The 19,165-nt window shown below is 38.2% G+C and overlaps 1 protein-coding gene across 4 annotated transcripts in view; it reads left to right on the forward strand.

Annotated features, from left to right (window-relative positions):
* The window catches only part of RSPO2 (R-spondin 2), a 228,149-nt gene that overhangs the window by 166,765 nt on the left and 42,219 nt on the right, over nucleotides 1–19,165 (forward strand). For 3 of the 4 annotated variants that reach the window (XM_061439140.1, XM_061439138.1, XM_061439139.1), the window contains 2 exons: nucleotides 3,078–3,221; nucleotides 5,231–5,419. In XM_061439140.1, coding sequence (XP_061295124.1) covers nucleotides 3,078–3,221; nucleotides 5,231–5,419 — 333 coding nt within the window. Of the gene's footprint in view, nucleotides 1–3,077; nucleotides 3,222–5,230; nucleotides 5,420–7,528; nucleotides 7,629–19,165 lie in introns of all 4 variants that reach the window. The other variant, XR_009740899.1, reaches the window with a different exon arrangement.

Genomic DNA, 19,165 nt, shown 5'->3' on the forward strand with positions numbered 1-19,165 from the left:
TTTTTTCCTAATGATTTGGAAAGCACTGCTGAACATGTGAAAACAAAGGATACTGGCAGGAGATGGTCAAATGATTATTTGGAAGGCTAAGGCAGGTTTACCATTATCATATACAAGATCCTTTCCTGATGGTTACTGTTACCTGTAGGTCCCTATCATATATAGCTTCCCTTGTGGCTCAGATGGTAAAAGCATCTGTTTGCAATGCGGGAGACCTGAGTTCGATCCCTGGGTGGGGAGGATCCTCTGGAGAAGGAAATGGCAACCCACTCCAGTACTCTTGCCTGGAAAACTCCATGGATGGAGGAGCCTGGTGGGCTACAGTCCATTGGGTCACAAAGAGTCGAACACGACTGAGTGACTTCACTTTCACTTTATAAGGGGTATAATTTCATGCTCCCAAATCTGAAAAAAAAAAATTGGCACTGAATAATTTTTTATTCAGTCTTGCCTGGTAAAAATCAAAAGAATTTCACTTGGAATGTTAATATAGTGGTATTTTCTGTATATTTAAGTAGGTCACAAGTATGTATTGAAATATCATTTTTGTTTTACTTTTAGTACATAAATATATTACAATTAAAAAATTCATAGCTCAGAAATATAACTTTTAACATTTCAAAATTCCACTATTCCCAGTCCCAAATTAACTTCTCTAGCTACTCCATACAGACACACATAGTCTCGTGTCGTGGTTTTATTGCATCGTATTCTATATACCCTGCACTTGCCTTTTTAATTTAATGATGTGGCTTAGAGCTTATTCTCAGTCATTGCTTATGATTCACCTTGTGCTTTTTCATGGTTGAAGTGTTTTACAATTTGAATGCATCAATATTTTATTGTACTTAAATTTGAGAACAAATAATTAAACTTTCTTTTAGCCAGATTTACACCTGAAAAAGGGACTTTAGAGAGAATGTGGAATTTCTGGAACACCTATCATTCTATGGACTGGTATTAGGAGCATGGGATGAAATGAGGAAAGGGACCTACACATAACAGTAATGATTAGGAAAGGATCTTGTAAAATTATTTCCAAATGCATACTGTTATAACTTTTTGGCCAAAAGGCTTGTTGGTGCAGACCACATTAGAATCAGATCTTATAGATAACAGCTGATTTATGAAGTGTACAGTCTTCTCTTTTTTAAAATATAATGCGTTGTTCTCTTCACCCTTTAGTTCTCTTTTATACTTTGGAATGTTTATCATTACTTCTTGGAAAATAATACTGCTAACAAGAAAGGTGGCTTGCTTTAAAAAAAATGTAGCAAGAAAGCCAACAATTTGTGGACAGGATGGTCATGTATTTTGACCATGGTTAAGAAGCTACTGACCAGCAATAGATCACTGTTCTATTAAAATATAGGTTACAGCATTTAAGACTACAAATGAACATTTTATACGGTGATAAACTGTTCTTCTATGCCCACCATCCTCCCCAAAAAGAGCAATAGTATAATTTGACTATGGACTTTCACCCACACATAGTTGGTTTTCCAATTGTAAATTTGTGTAACATTTTAGAAGTTGAATTAGCTGCTTCAGGGTGGTCATTTAATACATAAAGTCCTGTTTAGACTCAAAATTAAAAGGGGATGAGTTGCCACTGTCTTTTTATAAGTCTAGAAACTGTCATTATTTATATTGTAATTGTTTTAACAGAAACTTTTTTTAGTGTTTATAGTCCACATTCTGGCTTTGCCGTCTTAATTTTTAAAATTTTGGAATTCAATGATTTCATGTTTTGGTTACATTTTTTATTCAATTGTATCTTTGGTTGCAGAAACTAGATTTGAAAGCTTTTCTGAATCATTAAATCACCAAATACAGTTACTCAGAGGCTTGTTAAAAGAGTAAAAGGGTTGCCAGGGAGTTTTCATAGAGCTTTATGTGCTGTTAATTGCCAGCAATTAAATCTGTTACAAGTAATAATGTACTGTAATCTGTTGAAAACCTCACCTTTCAATTAACCAATTCTCCAACCTTTCCTTCCTTCTCCTTGAAGAATAGTTTAGAGTCTATTTATTTTCACCTCTACATGCCAATTACCTCTGGCCCAGATGTTACTGGCATACCAGGGAATCTGATCTTGAGTACAAGTCTAAATTATTGCTTCTCTTTATACCTTGTTGTAATGTGATGGTTTGATGGAAAAATACATGTTTCTAATCCACTGGAGCAGACCACCTATTATAAGCTAGTCAATTTACATGTGTTATTTCAAATCCTCACAACAGCCTTACAAAGTTAGTGACACCCCTGTTTTATACAGAGGAAATAGAGACTCAGAGAGGCATGTATAAATAGCTGTTCAAAGTCAAGAACTGGGAAGGTCAGAACTGGGAGTCAAGGTCAAAACCATACCTGGCAGACGTGAAAGCACTTCTCTTTCATCAACTGTTTCCAACGAAATGCAGCTAATGTGTTATAGAGAAGAGATTTAGAAGGCAGTCTGTGTAGGGCTCTCAGCACCGACTCAGCCACTACCAACTTCTTGACTTCGTCTCAGGCTTCTTATTTGCAAAATAGGGGTACTACCGCTCACCCTGACAGACTGTTGTGAAGTGGAAATGTATGGCACATTGTGGGTCTTCCACAAAATGACCTACAGTCCCCCTCCTGGTTGACACCCACTGATGAAAGCAAATTCATTACAGAATTTTAATTAACTGTCTTGGACCAGAAGAGACTGATTAGATTGTTTCCATTGCATTTTTCATAGTACGTCTTTGGAAGAGCAGAACAGACTACAATCCCAGCAGCAGTGTCATTTGTAGTGGGGGTGTTTTTCTTTTTAACCTTTATTTTAATCCCATTTAGAGTTGCAAAAATTTCTGCAGGATCTCATGCTGCCTAGGGCCCTGGGCTGCAATTTTTTCTCAGCCTATTGATGTGGTGAGCTGTTGGAAGAGGTAGGAGTGATGTAGAAGGAGATGGCATCAGGAAACTAATGAGCTAAACACGTATTTCTCTGACCACTAGAATTCCAATGGTGAGTTTATGAAAGTTTTACTTGCAAAACCAGTAAATTGTTTGACTGAAATTTTCTTTCTCTTTAAAATTGTTTTTAGGATGCAGAATAGAAAACTGTGATTCTTGCTTTAGCAAAGACTTTTGTACCAAGTGCAAAGTAGGCTTTTATTTGCATAGAGGCCGTTGCTTTGAGGAATGTCCAGATGGTTTTGCAGCATTAGATGAAACCATGGAATGTGTGGGTGAGTAGTGTTTCATGTAACTTTCAAATTTCCACTTTTATTTTAACACCTGTTTCTTGGGGGAAAAAATGCATGCTGGATGTATCCATCCTAAAAACGAATTGGTTCTCATGTTATTAATTAGAACTGAAAATTATTGAAGTTCTATGCTATTGAGTTCTTTAGTCATTCTGCCATTGGGTAGTATCATAAATTACATTTTGCTACAAAATTTGCGGGTAGAACATTAGGTTAAACTACTGAAATGTTTAGAATAATGTTTTTATGATCTATGTAATATATCCATTTCTTTATCTTTTTAGTAACTGTTAGAGAAGAACATTTTGTTTTGAAGGAACTTTTTAAGCAGGGTCATGTGGTTAGTCTATCATTTTCATTATGTGTATTAATTTTGTATCTTCTTGCTTAGCCACACATTCATATTAAAAAAATCAATTAGGAAGAGATTTTTTTTTGTGCCACATAAACTTTGTTGATGATTAACTGCATCTTGCAAAGTGCATTAAAACAATTTTACTAAATTTAGGTATGTAGAATGCATAATTTAATCTGCACGTATATGCTGTTTGTAAATAACAATTAGGAATACATATTTTTACAAATTTTGGGGGGTTTTTTGTGTTTAAAAAACCTTTTGGCACTTTTTAATGCCACTGATTAAAATGTAAAGCTCTGTCAAATGGCTGAATCTAATCAAGTGTAATGGCATCTTCACCACCCCCACCCCCAACATGCCTGAATTTTATTTGCCATGTTTTATATCTGGTATGGTGTACAACAGAGCAATGTATTATGAATGAGACTTTCCATCTTTTTAAAATGGAGACTTCAGTTGAGAACTTTTTTCCTGCATAAATACCAAAGTAGTCTATAACTATATTTGAAAGCTTGCAGAGAACACATTTAAATGAGAGATTTTTGAAGAAATGTGTGCTTATGTTCTCAAATATGTGTGAATTAATACATGCATATAAGCAACACTCTATTGAAAAATATAGAAAAGTCACCAAAAGAGCACATTCAAAATGTTGGGTTTGTTTTTGAGAGGCAAGACCCATACCAATTATAGAAGTCCAGAGGAAATTCTTATGAAACTTTTAAGCATTAACAAATTAACAGTAGTCCTAACAAATTAACAGCAGTCCTATGCATTCCCCTGGATAAAAATCTTAAATAGCTTTGAAAAACCTAAGAGTCACCATGATGCCTTATGAGATCTGGATGAAGAAATATTCATTGTGTGTGGATTCTGTGCCTGCGTCCTCTTCTGCTATTACACTAGGGGCTTTTAATGGTGAATTTGATGAGGTTTAACTCTGTATATTTTTATTCTTTTATCCCAGGGGAGTTGCAGAGTAGCCTACTTTTTCATTATATGAAGTTAAAAAAGGAGGATGCTAAAAGTTTTTACATACCTGGGAAAAAATACATTTTCAAATATCTGATATTTGTTTACTTTTTAAACTATGGCACCAATTTAGGGAATAAGAAATACGTACTGTGGTTTCCAGACACCTATTAAAGGAAATGAGATAATCAGAAAATGCAAAAACATTCCCTATCCTTTTCATAAAGTATTAATATTTACTTCTAACTAAAACTAACACACTTGTGAATTTCAGTGGGGGCATGGAGAATTTACCTGTAAAATTTTGTCTCCTCTTCATGGTATGAAAACAGTATATTTTACTGTAGGTTTTAGCTGTTGAATCTTTTAAAGATAATATACTCAGTGTCTTTAGAGTGGACCAGTTAGCATCCCATCAAAAAATGAACCAGGACAAAAAGAAAGTAATAGTTTTTAAATTACTTATGTGGCAGTTTTTTACTTCTATCTGTAACTCCATAATGCCAACATTTCCCAAAAGGTATATATAGGTCTTGTGGGCTATACAGCTTAATTTTTGGTATCTGAAAGTGAAGGAGTAGAGAAATACTGCTATATAAACTTTGTAACAATGGAGAAATGTATACCAAATTGTTAGCTGTGTTTGTTTTTTCTCTCTTAGAAGGATGTGAGGTTGGCCACTGGAGTGAATGGGGAACCTGTAGCAGAAATAATCGCACATGTGGATTTAAGTGGGGTCTGGAAACCAGAACACGGCAAATTGTTAAAAAGCCAGCAAAAGACACGATACCCTGTCCAACCATTGCAGAATCCAGGAGATGTAAGATGGCCATGAGGCATTGTCCAGGAGGTGAGTTCAGATAATCCCTATTGTGGACTATGTGCTTTCTGGATTTTCCTCGTCCCTAATCACCCTTGCTCCCAATAAAGAGTATTTATCCAAGAAGGAAACCTGATAATAACATTGGCAAGAGGGTAAAATTCCACATCGAACTTCCTTAGAGACAAATGCTTAAATTGTGAAGAATGTAAAATGACTGTTTAATTTCATGATACCTTGAAAGTAATTTAGAAGACAACTTTACAAATCAACTTTTAAAACGAGATTTCCAAAAGTGTGTGTATGTGTGTGCCAGTGTTTTTCTTTTTCTTTTTTTCACTAATGTACCATAAGAGCCAGTTCTTATGAAATCAGGCCTTTGCAGATGTTGCTCTAAGAGAAGCAGCCAACTTTCAGTTGAGAAGAGTTTAGATTAGAAAAGTTTATGGAATCCGTAAAATCATCTGTATCACTACTAGTTGAAGATGACAACTTAAAATAAACTTGCCCAAACACTGGGAGGAATAAACATTGTCTTAATGTTGCCACAATGAGCCAGTTCTCTGTTTTGGTAATAATTTGTGGAAAACAGCTACTAGTATGTGTGTGTTTATTTGTGTCTTTGTAGTAATTGTGCTGATTTGCAGTAATTATTCTGTAATAACAGGATTAGGCCCACTTACAAATTGGGAGAAGTGTACATAGCTCAGGTGCTGGCTGGAGCCGAGTCAGTATGTTGAAATGCAGTTCTTAGCGCTGATGCTGTGCTTCTGAAAGCATAATCTCGTTACTGTTTATTTTATCACTAGCGGATGCCGCATTGCCAAAAATGAAGTTAGGATTTTTCTAGTGCACAAAATAGAAGAGCAAAAAAAGAAAGCTGCATGTAGAAAATTGCCCTATGAAACAATCAAAACTTTCGTTTGCCTTCATTCTTGCTGTTGGGGCATAGCTTTCAGCTTTGTGGCTGTAGCCCAGAGAAGAATATATATCTGCTTAGAATGGATTTATATCCATATTCTGCTGCCTCCTAGAGAATGTCTGTGATCCATGGAGGAAGACAAAACTTTTAAGACTTGAAGACTCCAGTCGGCCTTTTGAGAACTATTAGATTCAGATTCAGAAGCTACTATTAGGAAGGCAGCTTTTCCTCTTGAATTAGTTTTGCTTTTCTTTGCTGAGTCTTTGAAACAAAGTTTTTTTGGGTCTGCTTTGCACTAACAAGGATGGTTTTGTTCGGTTACACTGGGTATTTTTCAGTCAAAATATAAGAAAATATTTTCTTACAAAACTAATAAGCCACTTCTTGGATAGCTGAGAGCATTTAACCTGCAACCTTGTGCCTAAAAACAAACCCGATGTATTCAGGTATTGGGAATAAAGGCTTTCTTTGTTGTATATTGTTTATATAACTACCCCCCACTCCTCTTCCAGCAACATGGTCCCCCAATTGTGGTTTACGTTAATAGCAAAAATTAACCTGAAAATGCTCCTATAACAAACATGCTTATGTGTAACAAGAACCAGCATGCCCCCCTCCCCTCAGAAACTATTTTGACTTAGCCCTGGTCTTGCTGAGAATTTTGTAGATAACAGCTAGATTTTTAACCTATAATGCTTATTGCATTTTTTTTATGCTTCCGAAAGCAGTGTACTGTCTTAAGAGATATAACCTGACACTGTCAGCAATTAAAATCATGTCAAAACAAAAGTTTATGTATCATCTGTTAATATTTTCTTTGACAAGTGAACCAGTCATGAACTCTTATTTAATTTACATTTAGATTTTGCCAAATATTATTTATTAGGACAGACATTTGCAGAGATAAGCTATTGTCTAATCCCTGTATCAACATATCCAGCTTAATAAATTCAATTTTTAAGTAATCTTTACAGTTAGTAGGTTTAAAAGTTATACTGGAATTTGTTTTCTGTTTTATAAAAAAGAAACTAACATAAAATTGATAGAAATGGAAAATGACTCTGCAATAAAATAACTTCTATTTACAAATGTAGAAAATGAAAACTAGAAAATTAATTTTGGAACTTGAGCACCAATTGATAAAAATTGGCATAACTTTCAGTGGAGTATCCCACCTTGCCTCAGGTGAGAGAGGAAAAGGTTCCTTTCTTCTGTAGGTCACGGTGATTAATGGAAGAATGGAGAAGAAAACCACTTTATCCCGTTTTACATCTTGACTTGATTTCAGTGATCTGCTTTGACAAACCATGCAAAAATGTAAGTCGTAATCAGGTTGGGAATACAGGCATTTTTCAGATCTTTTCAACATATGTATGGATTTTCCTCCTGTTGGAGCCAGTCTTAACCTGATTGCACACAAACGCAGCCTTAACCTCCTTCACACTAGAGCACGGGCACATTAAAATCAGCTGCTTTTCATTACTGGAAGGCATAAGTTAGAGGTCAGCAAAATGGAGTAGTCCTAAGTAAATATATAAGATATTACACTAAAAACTATTACAAATGAAACAATAAATGGCTGTAAGATTTAAAAACAACAATGTAATGCTTTAGCCTATTTTTTCTTAACTATCAGTGCTTATTTGCTTTAAAACAATGAAAGGATATTTGAAAATATCTTAAGTCATGGACTGATATATGACATGAAGTAAGCGTCCATTTCCAAACTTTTCTTGATCAGTTATCTTCTCTTTCATTTCTGATGATGTAATCTGTAGAGTTCCTTGGGCTTTTCTGACACTCATTCTTCAGGATTCTGGTCAGGTGATCAGACGATCTGGGTCTCTGCACCCTGTCAGCTCATTAATTCTATGATCCTTGGCAAGTCACTTGACCTCTCCTGGCTTCTATTTCCTATTTTAAATTGAGGGTATTGGGGTAGGCAATCTTGAAGATCCAGTCCAGTTCTAAAATCCAATGATTCTAAGACTAATTGCCAAAAATGACATGGATATATTTTGTGGTTGTCATGTGAAGGGTGAGGAAGAGAATCGTGAGCCCAGGAATATTGTTTTATGACCGAGAACTGAACACTTTTCCAGTAGCTACAGCTGTGCATTCACGCAGCCTTTTCCATCTGGCAGTTCACACTCTTCCTCTTTCCTCCTTCCTTTTCTAAGACTCTCAAAGACTGAGCAAGATTCTTGTAAAATCTTCAAATGACTTATAGTTTAGTTAGTGGGAGATACGGAGAAAGAGGGCAGGAGGATGGAGAAGGAAAGAGGAGGGGATCATAAAAAGATAATGGGAAAGGGTGACAATGAGTTAGAGGGAAAAAACTGAACAATGAGGGTAGGAAGCAAGGGATAAAAGAACAGACTACTAAAAATGAAGACTTGGCCCCTAGCAGATGTAACTGTCTTCACTTCTCTCCCTCTCACCCTGAGCTCACTAATAGAATTAATCATGTTGGGACCAAGTTATCCTATTCATATATAATCTGCAGCTTAAATGGAATAAATTTAAAGTCTGCACTATGTTGTACATTAGGCAATATATTAATAGAAAAATATGCAATTATCATATTTAAGTGATAAATGGAAGAACAAAATCATGGCTACTCAGCTACAAAGTTGGGAGATGTTCATGTATGGTGGGGGGAAATGTCATTTGGAGGGGACAGTAGTCTTTCACAGGATTGACCAATGCCACCCCAACCTGAAATAGTCTGTCCTATCTGTAAAGTCCCATGACAACTAATTTTAATGTATTCATCAGGTGTTTATTGAGCAGTGCTGTGTACCAATCATGAGTACACAGTCCTAACAGTGTTTTTCCTAGAGGGTATCATGGCCTTAGAGAAGTGGATGAGTGCCTTATTTCATGTGGAGGTGGGAGCCGTGTGAAGAAAAGCAAAGCAGGATAAGGAGCAAGTGAAAGATTGGATTGAGTGTGTATTATGTCGGGTGTTCAGGGAAATTGAGGGAGTAACATTTGATCACAAATCTGAATGCAGGAGATCTTTTGAAGACCTAAGGAAAATTTTCTTCTTCTTTTTTTTTGTTTTTTTAGCTCTTGACTCAATGGCTATGTTTTTTGAACATCATTGATTCTCCCATTACCTATTAGAGAAGAGCAAGGAACTGAGATCTAGGATTCTTTTCCTGGGCCACAGAGATGTAGCAAGTTATTAATGGTAAAGCCAAGAGTGGGAAGCTCATGTTTACTTGTACCTTTCCCTTGTTCCTTATTATAAAATGCAAAGATAAACCCATAGTTGTCTGACATCAAAGTAGCTGACTTTATTTCTCCCTCCACCTCAGTGCATCATTTTATTTTTGTTTTACTAAATGTTTCTTAAAAACATGACACTCTGCCATCACTATCACCTCCCAACATCTTCCCACTTGAGATAGCTAATGAAACATACCTCAAAGGTCATTTTATAAATGCGAAGTGTCGAGTCACTGGCTTTGTTTCGATTCTGCCGTTCCTACTTACAGCCATTCCTACCTTACAGGAGAAGGCCATCTTCTTCCGTAATTTTAGTATCATTGACCCTCAGTTTGTTGGGGGGAAAAGTGCAAGTGCAAGATTGTTCTTTCCATCCTTAGTCTTTCAAGGTCGCCCTCCCATTGAGGCTGTCCCCACAGAACCACACCGAGCACTCTTCTCTGCCCCTTTGCTCCCTGGCCTGCCCAGGAGCCCTGGGATCTGAACCCAACCCCATTTCTAGTAGCTCGGTGCCTGGAATGGCTTCTCTCTTTCTGACACATCTAAGCAATCAGGTGGTTGAAGTAATTTAGGTAATGCTTGGACAGATGCACGGATGGCCTTCTGTCTTTTGCTCACGGCAGCCTCAGCATACCATACTGCAGCTGTTAGTAACAATATGGAGCAATTCTTTAAGCCCTTGGTCATATTTTCTCAGGACTGTGCTAAAATTTAAATATAAAAACTGCTACTACTTAGGATTTCAACTTGAAAATAACTCACTCCTCCTCTTATGTGACATTATTTGACCAGCATCTACTTTGTGTTTTTAAGTGGCTTTTAACTTTGTTGTTCTTTAGTCACTAAGTGGTGTCTGACTCTTTTGCAACCCCATGGACGGTAGCCCACCAGGCTCCTCTGTCCATTGGATTTCCCAGGCAAGAACACTGGACTGAGTTGCCATTTCCTTGTCTAGGGCATCTTCCCACGTCAGGGATCAAACCCACATCTCCTGAATTACAGGCAGATTCTTTACTGCTGAGCCACTGGGGAAGCCCTGGCTTTTAACTTGATAGGGTTTAAAAGAAAATACTATTTAGCAAGCTAGAACTAGAATCTCATGCAAACATCTACTTTTTAAAGGCAATATTAATAAGACCTCTTTAGTTTTTGTTTTCTGTGTGTAAACTGACAGCAACATGTGGATTAGGTATTAGATACTATAACTAAAGATGATTGTAGATTGTGATGGATTAAACCAAGAGCAGGAAATAAGCACATTTTCAGTAGATGGGGTCAAGAAAATATGCTTTAGACATATGTTCTTTATTTCTGTACATTTTGTTTACATTTGAGTTGCAATTTATGTGGTCTGTTTTATACATGCCAACCTCAAAAGTAGTTTGGAGGAGAGAGGATAAGAGAAAAACCTCTTTTCTTTTGAAACTTTCAGAGTTGTCAAGAATGTAGATATTGACATTTTTATATGAAGAAGAGAGCATCTAGAAAAGGAATTCTTTCTGCCTCTTTGTTTGCTATGCTAAATTGTTTCTTTTAAAATCAGTGATTTGCGTTAGTTGCCTTAGGAAAATTGTACTGTTTCCCGGGTACTCTGGACATGTGGCAGCAAATGGTAATGTTTATTTTGATTATAAGTTGGTGGTCACTCATAAGCAGCCACATCTTAAATGTAAATGTATGCTTATCATATAAAATTGACATTTAACAAAGATCCACCTGCTTCCCAAACATTTCTCTCAGTAAAGTATCTGTAAGTCCTGCTTCATTTGTCTTAACAATAAGCCTTCAGGCTGTGTCTTGGGGTGCATCCCCTCTTGCTGCTGTCCCCACGCTCACACACTATTTTTACATTTTTTAACTTATTTCTGGAAAAGTGGGTAGGGGATAACCAATGCACCTGGTGGTGGGTGGTGGTGGTGGTTTTTGTTCTTCCTTGTCTGGGCTTTTTTCTGGGTGTGGGGGGCAATGATTTTTTTTTTTTCTTCAGATTTTTCAGTTCTCACATTTCAGAAGGTAAGGGTCTGAGGAATGAGGGAGCAGAAAAGTGGGGCCTGGTGTGCTGTGCACGGGAGCTCATGCAAAGTCCAGAGAGGGTGAGATGCAGTGCAGCCTTGGACTCAGACACAGAAATTCAGGGGCATGGCCAGTGCCCCTCACATGGAGTGAATGAGGGGATTTAGGACAGCCTCTTCTCCCAGCTGCATTTTGAGCCTGCCCTGGGGCCAGGCTTGCTTGCCCGAGGGGTCAGGGAGCGAGTTTGAGTGAACCCACACCTCTGTGCCATTCTCTGCAGCTTCCCGCCGGGAATCTCTATGAGCCCCATGTAATTAGAGTCTGGAGCAACATGTACTAGTCTCTTTTATGAGTGCTCGTAAAAAGGATTTCTCAACTACGTATGCCACTGAAGGTCTATGTGTCACAAGGCAAGGATAGGAACGTTTTGGAGGAGGCTTTCTTTTATGAATTCTACCCAGCAGTAAGCTACTCTGATCTTAATGTAAAATATATAAAACAATTTTTACAACACTCTAAAATAAAAACAACTTTAATAGGACACACATGGTGTCAGTGGTAGATTTTCTTTTTTTCCCCTTCTTACAGGGGACTTTTTTTTTTTTCCCTTATGAGATAAGGGAGTCTTGAGTATAAATCCTCTAATGGTTTCTTGGAACAACTTATTTTCCTCAGCAGACACCTCTCTGGGCTCTTTAAACGGTGTTGACAAAAAGAGCACAGGCGGGTCGCTCGGTGAGATTTCCTGTAAATGCTCCAGCTACTGGATTGACCTCCAGTTGGACTCATGGATCTCCTCCAGGATTAGGACGCAGAAAGAAAACATTTTCGTGGAAATGATGACAGAGTTCTACTCAAATCCCAGCGTGGTTCATGTTGTCACTGTACAGAAGTGGTTAAGACGACAAAATTACTTTGTGCAGCAGAGAGGGGCAAAGTTCAGGTGGAAAACTTGATTGCAGTTTAAACTCAAAATGTTAAGGGCAGTAGATTCTGCTTTACAGTTGACTTGTTTGTGTAATATTTGGACCTAATATCCTGTGTAGCAGCCTTATTTTCTTGTTTTTAAGGACTTTGGAAATGAGTAAAATTGTTTGAACTGGTGTCGTGCAGAGACGTTAATAACTGGTGTCATACCCTACAGCCTGCCCATTACGCAAAGGATTTAATGATAACTTAATGTAAAAAGTATTGATAACATCCTAAAACAAGACAAATTTTTAAAGATCAGAACTAGGAAAAACTTAGAATAAGAGCTCAGGACTGGCAAGGAGAATGGACCATATGAATGTGTTGGGTGAAATAATTAGGCCAAAAATTTGACCTTGGGTTTCCTACCAGGTAGTGGGAAAATGTGGCTATGATTCTATCTTAATTAAAAATAAATGGTTACTTATAAAATATAGTGTCAATTTAATAGCAGCTTTTGGAGAGAAAATCACATGTACACATATGTATATACATACAGCACATATATACCTATACATATACACAAACACATGAATATATACACATGCCCACATACTGCTGCTCCTAAGTCACTTCAGTTGTGTCAGACTCTGTGCGACCCCAGAGACGGCAGCCCATCAGGCTCCCCCGTCCCTGGGATTCTCCAGGCAAGAACACTGGAGTGGGTTGCCATTTCCTTCTCCAGTGCATGAAAGTGAAAAGTGAAAGTGAAGTCGCTCAGTCATGTCTGACTCTTCACGAGCCCGTGGACTGCAGCCCACCAGGCTCCTCCGTCCATGGGATTTTCCAGGCAAGAGTACTGGAGTGGGTTGCCATTGCCTTCTCCGTTCATGTATATATGAATGTATATGCATATTCACACATTTATGCATGACACACACACATGTATGTATACTCACCTTCAGACACATTAAGGTGTGCACAGGGGGTGAGACTTACATTGTAGAATTAAGGAAACTGATAATTCTCACAGTAAGGGGAATATTCTAGTTCCATGAGAAGGTAAACACTAAACAGATTTGTCAAGTGGGAAATCATACCGAGAGCAAGGAGTAGTACGGCAGACAGTGTCTTCAACAACACACATGTCGAACATATGTATGTTTCTGGAGGTGGAGGGCAACTTGGACGTGTTTATCCCTCAGTGAAGGGAGAAGGTTTAATGGTGAAATATGAGTCTACAGAGAAACAGGCATCATGGAATCAGGACTTTCTGACTTAGCAGTTACATTTGAATACAGTCACCCAGTAGGATCTTTTAGTGAATATTGAATCCACTGAGAACTTCATGGTATCCAGAGAATCTAGAAAGTGTGCATTTCTACTGAGGGCCAACTATGCTTTGAGCTTGTTCAATGAGCCAAGTGTCTTTTCTACCTGGTAAGATGTTCTTAACTAAGTTCAGAAGTCGTGTATTTAGATGCTGAGTTACTTCTGGTGATTACCTCAGGCCCCACACTAACATTTTAAATACCTTTTTTGTGATATTTGTTCTCTAAGCCTGGCCTTCAATTTTTAAACGTGGTTTGACATGAGAGAACCACGTGGATTTTGAGTAAATTCTTACTGAGTTGACTTTATTTTTAAAGATTTTTTAAAATATATTTATTTGACTGTGTTGGGCCCTAATTGTGGCGTGCGGGATCTTCTTCCTTGCATCATGCGATGCATGGACTCTAGTTTGTTTGCTGTTTATCTCTCTATGGAACTATACAATCAATCAAGATTTAGCCGTCCCATGGCATGTGGGATCTGAGTTCCCAACCAGCGATTGAACCCATGTCTCCTGCATTGCAAGGCAGATTCTTAACCACTAGACCACTAGGGAAATTCTGAATTGACTTTATTAAAATATGTTACGAGCTACCTTCTAATGCTTCTTTCAGGTTTACTTCCCTTATATAATTCAGGTATTAAGTGGTGGAGCTGAGTTTCGAACGCTGTGATTTTCCCCTAGCTATGTCTATAGGTTCATCAAATCAATTATTTAAATCTTATGTTTTAAAGAAATGGGCAAATGGGAGTGGGAGGTGATAGAAACAAACGCTTATAGTCTAGTTGCGGATGAAGAAAATGCACATTACAAAGTGATATAAAGAAACATGTAACCAAAGAAATAAAATTGAATTTGTAAATATAAGTATTATTATAGGCCCTGAAATAATAGGAAACATGTCCTGTTTTAGCTGTTGTGCAAGGGAATGCTTCCTGAGGAGCAAAACATATAGGAGAGGTGGGGGAAAATCATGTTTGAATAGGGAGATCGTTTGAGACAGAACATTGTAGGAAAAAGATACAGATGCCAACAAGTACCTCTTGTGTCCAAGGGAGGCTGAGCAGAAGAGCCTGGCTGGAGTTCAGATATTGAGGATGGCAGTCGTAGGCAACTCACAGCAAAAATACAAGTTGTAAACTGAGTCTGTGAGGCACCTCTTTGGAAAGAACAGGATTTTTAATTTTATCTTGAACAAAGGGGAGTCCTAGGGGACTTCTGAGTGTGGGAGTGTTTGGCACGAACGCTGATTGAACGTGGGGGTGGCTGAGGGTGTGTTGGTACAGTGCGGTGGGCTTCCAGGTGGTGCTAGTGGTAAAGAATCTGCCTGCCAATGCAGGAGACCCAAGAGATGCGGGTTTGATTCCTGGGTGGGGAAGATCCCCTGGAGGAGGGCACGGCAACCCAATCCAGTATTCTTGCCTGGAAAATCCCATGGACAGAGAAGCCTGGTGGGCTACAGTCCATGGGGTGCAAAGAGTCAGACACACGGAGCACATACACACAGAAGAAGGTAAACCACATGTCTAGACTTGGGGCGGGGCATCATGCAGAGTCTGAGTTTGGGAGAATTGCCAGAGAATACTTCTGGGTTCTGATGTTTATGCATGTTTCTGTAATGCTTGCTTCTCTAAAGAGCACAGGCTTTTGCCTTGACTCGCCGTCCACTGTGACCCTTAAATCTTTTTCTGCCAACTTTCTAAGCCAAGCCATTCCCCAGTTTGTATTAGTGCGGTTTATTTTTTTAAGATCTAGACACATTTTGCATTCGCCTTAACTGAACTATGGGCTTCCCTGGTGGCTCAGATGGTAAAGATTCCACCTGCAAAGCAAGGAGACCGCAGTTTGATCCCTTAGTTGGGAAAATCCCCTGGAGAAAGGAATGGCTACCCACTCCAATAGTCTTGCCTGGAGAATTCCATGGACAGAGGAACCTGGCAGGCTATAGTCCATGGGAACGCAACTTTAACTGAACTAGATTTGCTTCCTAACTGCCACTTCCATTTGCCACTTACCAAGACCCTTGGATGTATTTTTCCCTATTTTCTAATTTATGATGTTAGTCTTTGAATGGATGTCCCTTACCAGCCATCTTGGAGTATTCTGAGAGTTTAAAGTATGCAAATCAAATATTACTCAGGGCAAGGATGAAATTATTCTGCCGGATCCTATTTCAATTGTATAATCTAAGATGGTTTTATCCAGCATGTTTACTAGCAGCTGCCTGGAATGCTGGGTTGAGAAGGAATCTGAGTTAAATGCTGTTTAGGAGAAAAGTGTATAGTTATCAATTTGCACTGTTTGTGGTGTGGGATGGAAAATAATGTTGTATTTGTTCCCACTAATTCTTTAACCCTCCAAGTCCCCAACACAAACTTGGCTATCTTTGATAAATAGTCATCAACCTTCTATCTTATACCTTTAATGGTAGTGAATGAGTGTATATTGGAAAAAAGCAGTATGAAAAACTAGTGGAAAGAGTTGTAAATTTGGTTTATACTGGTCTTGGTCCCATATTGGTTGAATGCCATTAGTCAAATTACTTAATTTCCTAAAACTTAGTCATTTATAAACTGGGGATATTATGTCAAGGGATTGTTGTAGGAGTAAATGAGCATATATGCAAGTTGATGAATTCTTATTATTCTCTACATTTTGTTGTAATTTCCTTGTTAATTCTGCTGTATTTTCCATTCTTCCCAGGATTTACTCTTACCTAGTCATGCTCTCATTCAACGTGAATCATCCATCTCCTGTTTGAGCCCCAAACCCCCAGATCTGGCCATTGATGCTTCCTTAGATATCCTGCCAGCATGTCAAACTAAGTGCAGCTGAAACCTACCTTACTATCCTTGCAAAACCTTGTTTTTCTGGGAATGGCTAACATTTCTAAAGGCATCACTAGCTTCCCACTTACCTAGGACCTCAGCCCTGCCTTTAAATCTCTTCCTCATATTCACACAAATAAAGCTCAGATCTTTGCTCAGCCACCTAAAAAGTTTGAAAACTTGAAAAGTTTAATCTTTCTACGCTTCAGCATGTATTACATTTGGAACATAATAATAGATGCCTGCTGCATAGGATTTCTAAGAGGATTAAACATCATTTGTACCTGCTTTGCATGGGATCAAGGATCAGAAAATATGGGTTGTTATTATTTCATCTTTTTAAAATAACTGCTTATCCAGTTCTGTTTCTCCACTGTTCCTTTTTATTTCTGTCATCTGTACTCAACTTAAAGCCTTTTTATTCTCTTTACCTAGAAGATTGTAATATCCTTTAGTAGTCTGAGAGAATGTAGGTTAATTTGTATTTCAGTTAACAGTGGTTTCAGCATATTCAACATTAAACTCTCTTAACCTCATTTTGGCAACCCACTCCAGTATTCTTTCCAGGATAATCCCGTGGACAGAGGAGCCTGGTGGGCTACAGTCCACGGCGTCACAAAGAGTCGGACATGACTGAGCAACTGAGCATCCGAGCACACACAGTGTAATCTAGGTGGTGAAACTGAAACAGTTCCAGAAGTGGCTGGGACAGCCACTGAGAGTCCTGATTAGCACAGGCCTAGGACAGAGCAAGCCTCAAATGTTGAAAAGGATTAAGGTTGGAGTATAACTAGGAAAGGTTAACAGTGGCTGAAAGGGTGATACATTCAGAATATAGATCTGGAGTCATGGGGGGATTTGAGTAAGTAAAATTGAGTACAGGGAGAAGATCAAATGAGCAAAAAACATAAAAAATGGATGTGTATAGCTACCATATAAGTAGACATGGGGCATCTACTTGATATAAAGTATGTGTCAGGAAGCAAAAAAGGAAAAATTGGGGCAAAATGAATAGAAAGTGAACTCAGTAAATTCTTCAAAATTAATGTTACCAAATTAAGCCTCATGGATTGACTGGTGCCAGAAAAAAATTGAGACTAACTGAAGAATTAACACAAGGAAGAGAGTTTCTGCTGATTTATGATAATTCATTTGGAAACCTCAAAGCTCATCCTCAGAAAGAAGGATGGGTACAGGATGCGGATATATAACAGACACGGTAATGTGTGTCGCTTCACTGACCTAAAGACATTTTGCTATGGGAATTCAATTTCTTCAACCCATTATGTATCAGTCATTTACTCTTGAGAGAGTAAGATCCATAGGTTGAGGGGAGGATGTGATCCATAGAAGGGAAGAAGTCTCTAGACATAGATCCAGGAGTAGCCAAACTAGATTCTCTGCAGGATTTCACAGGACGTGGGTTGCTTCATGGCTTGTGAGGAGGAGGCCCGGCAAGGAAGTATCTGGTCTCTCACCCTGGCTAAGAGAGAATAGCTTTACTTTTTCCCTTTTTATGTTTTGGTTTTTTTTTTTTTTTTTTAATGAGCTTTCCTTTGGTGGTGGGGTAGTGGGTGGGAACTTGTCTCTCTAAAACAAGTTTAAGTTGCATTCATTCACATCCCTTCCTTTACATGGCAGAAGCTAAGGTGCAGAGAGGATGAGTGAACTCCCCAGGGTAATAGAGGATAAGGGCAAAGCTTGGTTCTGGCTTAGACACCAAACCTAGAGCTCTTGCTTCCATACAGCCTCCTTTTTTTTTAAAAAAAAAAAAAGTAGAGTCGAGTTTCTTTACAATGTTAAGTTTCTGCAGTACAACAGAGTGAATCAGCTGTAAGTACATATATATCCCCTCCCGCTTGAACCTCCCTCCCATCCCACCCCTCTAGGTCATCACAGACCCCCACACAGCCTCTTTTCTGTTCAGCATATAATTATCTCTGGGAATTCCTCAGAGGTGCTGTGACTAGGGTTTTCATGTTCTTGCATACATACATCTCCTGTATTGATTGGCACTTTATTTTTGCAGTGTTTTCTCTCCAAATAGTGGTATAAAACTCAGCTCGGGCTGATTCAATAAAATACGTGCTTTTCATTAAGGTGGACTGTGCAAGATTCTGTGATGGACCAATAAGACAGTCCCAATCCTGCCTTTAGCTAGTTTACAGTTTTTCAATTGGGTATGCAAATTACATAGAGTTAAATATGGTATTAGATGGACAAGCACATGATAGGCTCCAAACACAACTTTATTTCATCTTTAGCTGCCTCTCTAACATTTTTACTCAGTAGGTATTATCTTCCCTTGTTCCTAGGGGAAAATCCTGGTAGGTCTTACATCTTTTCTGCTCACTTTTTGGTGAAAAACTCCTATGATCATTTTGTCATTGATATAGCCTTGATTTAATTATTAGATAATAACCAAAAACTAGAAACTTGAATTCATAATAAGCCTTTGATTATTATCTTGGAGAAAATGTACAACAGACTTTGGCTGATACAAAGAGCCTATTTTAAAAAATATCTACGTATATTAA

Source organism: Bos javanicus, chromosome 14 (genome assembly GCF_032452875.1).
Source record: "Bos javanicus breed banteng chromosome 14, ARS-OSU_banteng_1.0, whole genome shotgun sequence".
Lineage (NCBI taxonomy): Eukaryota > Metazoa > Chordata > Mammalia > Artiodactyla > Bovidae > Bos > Bos javanicus.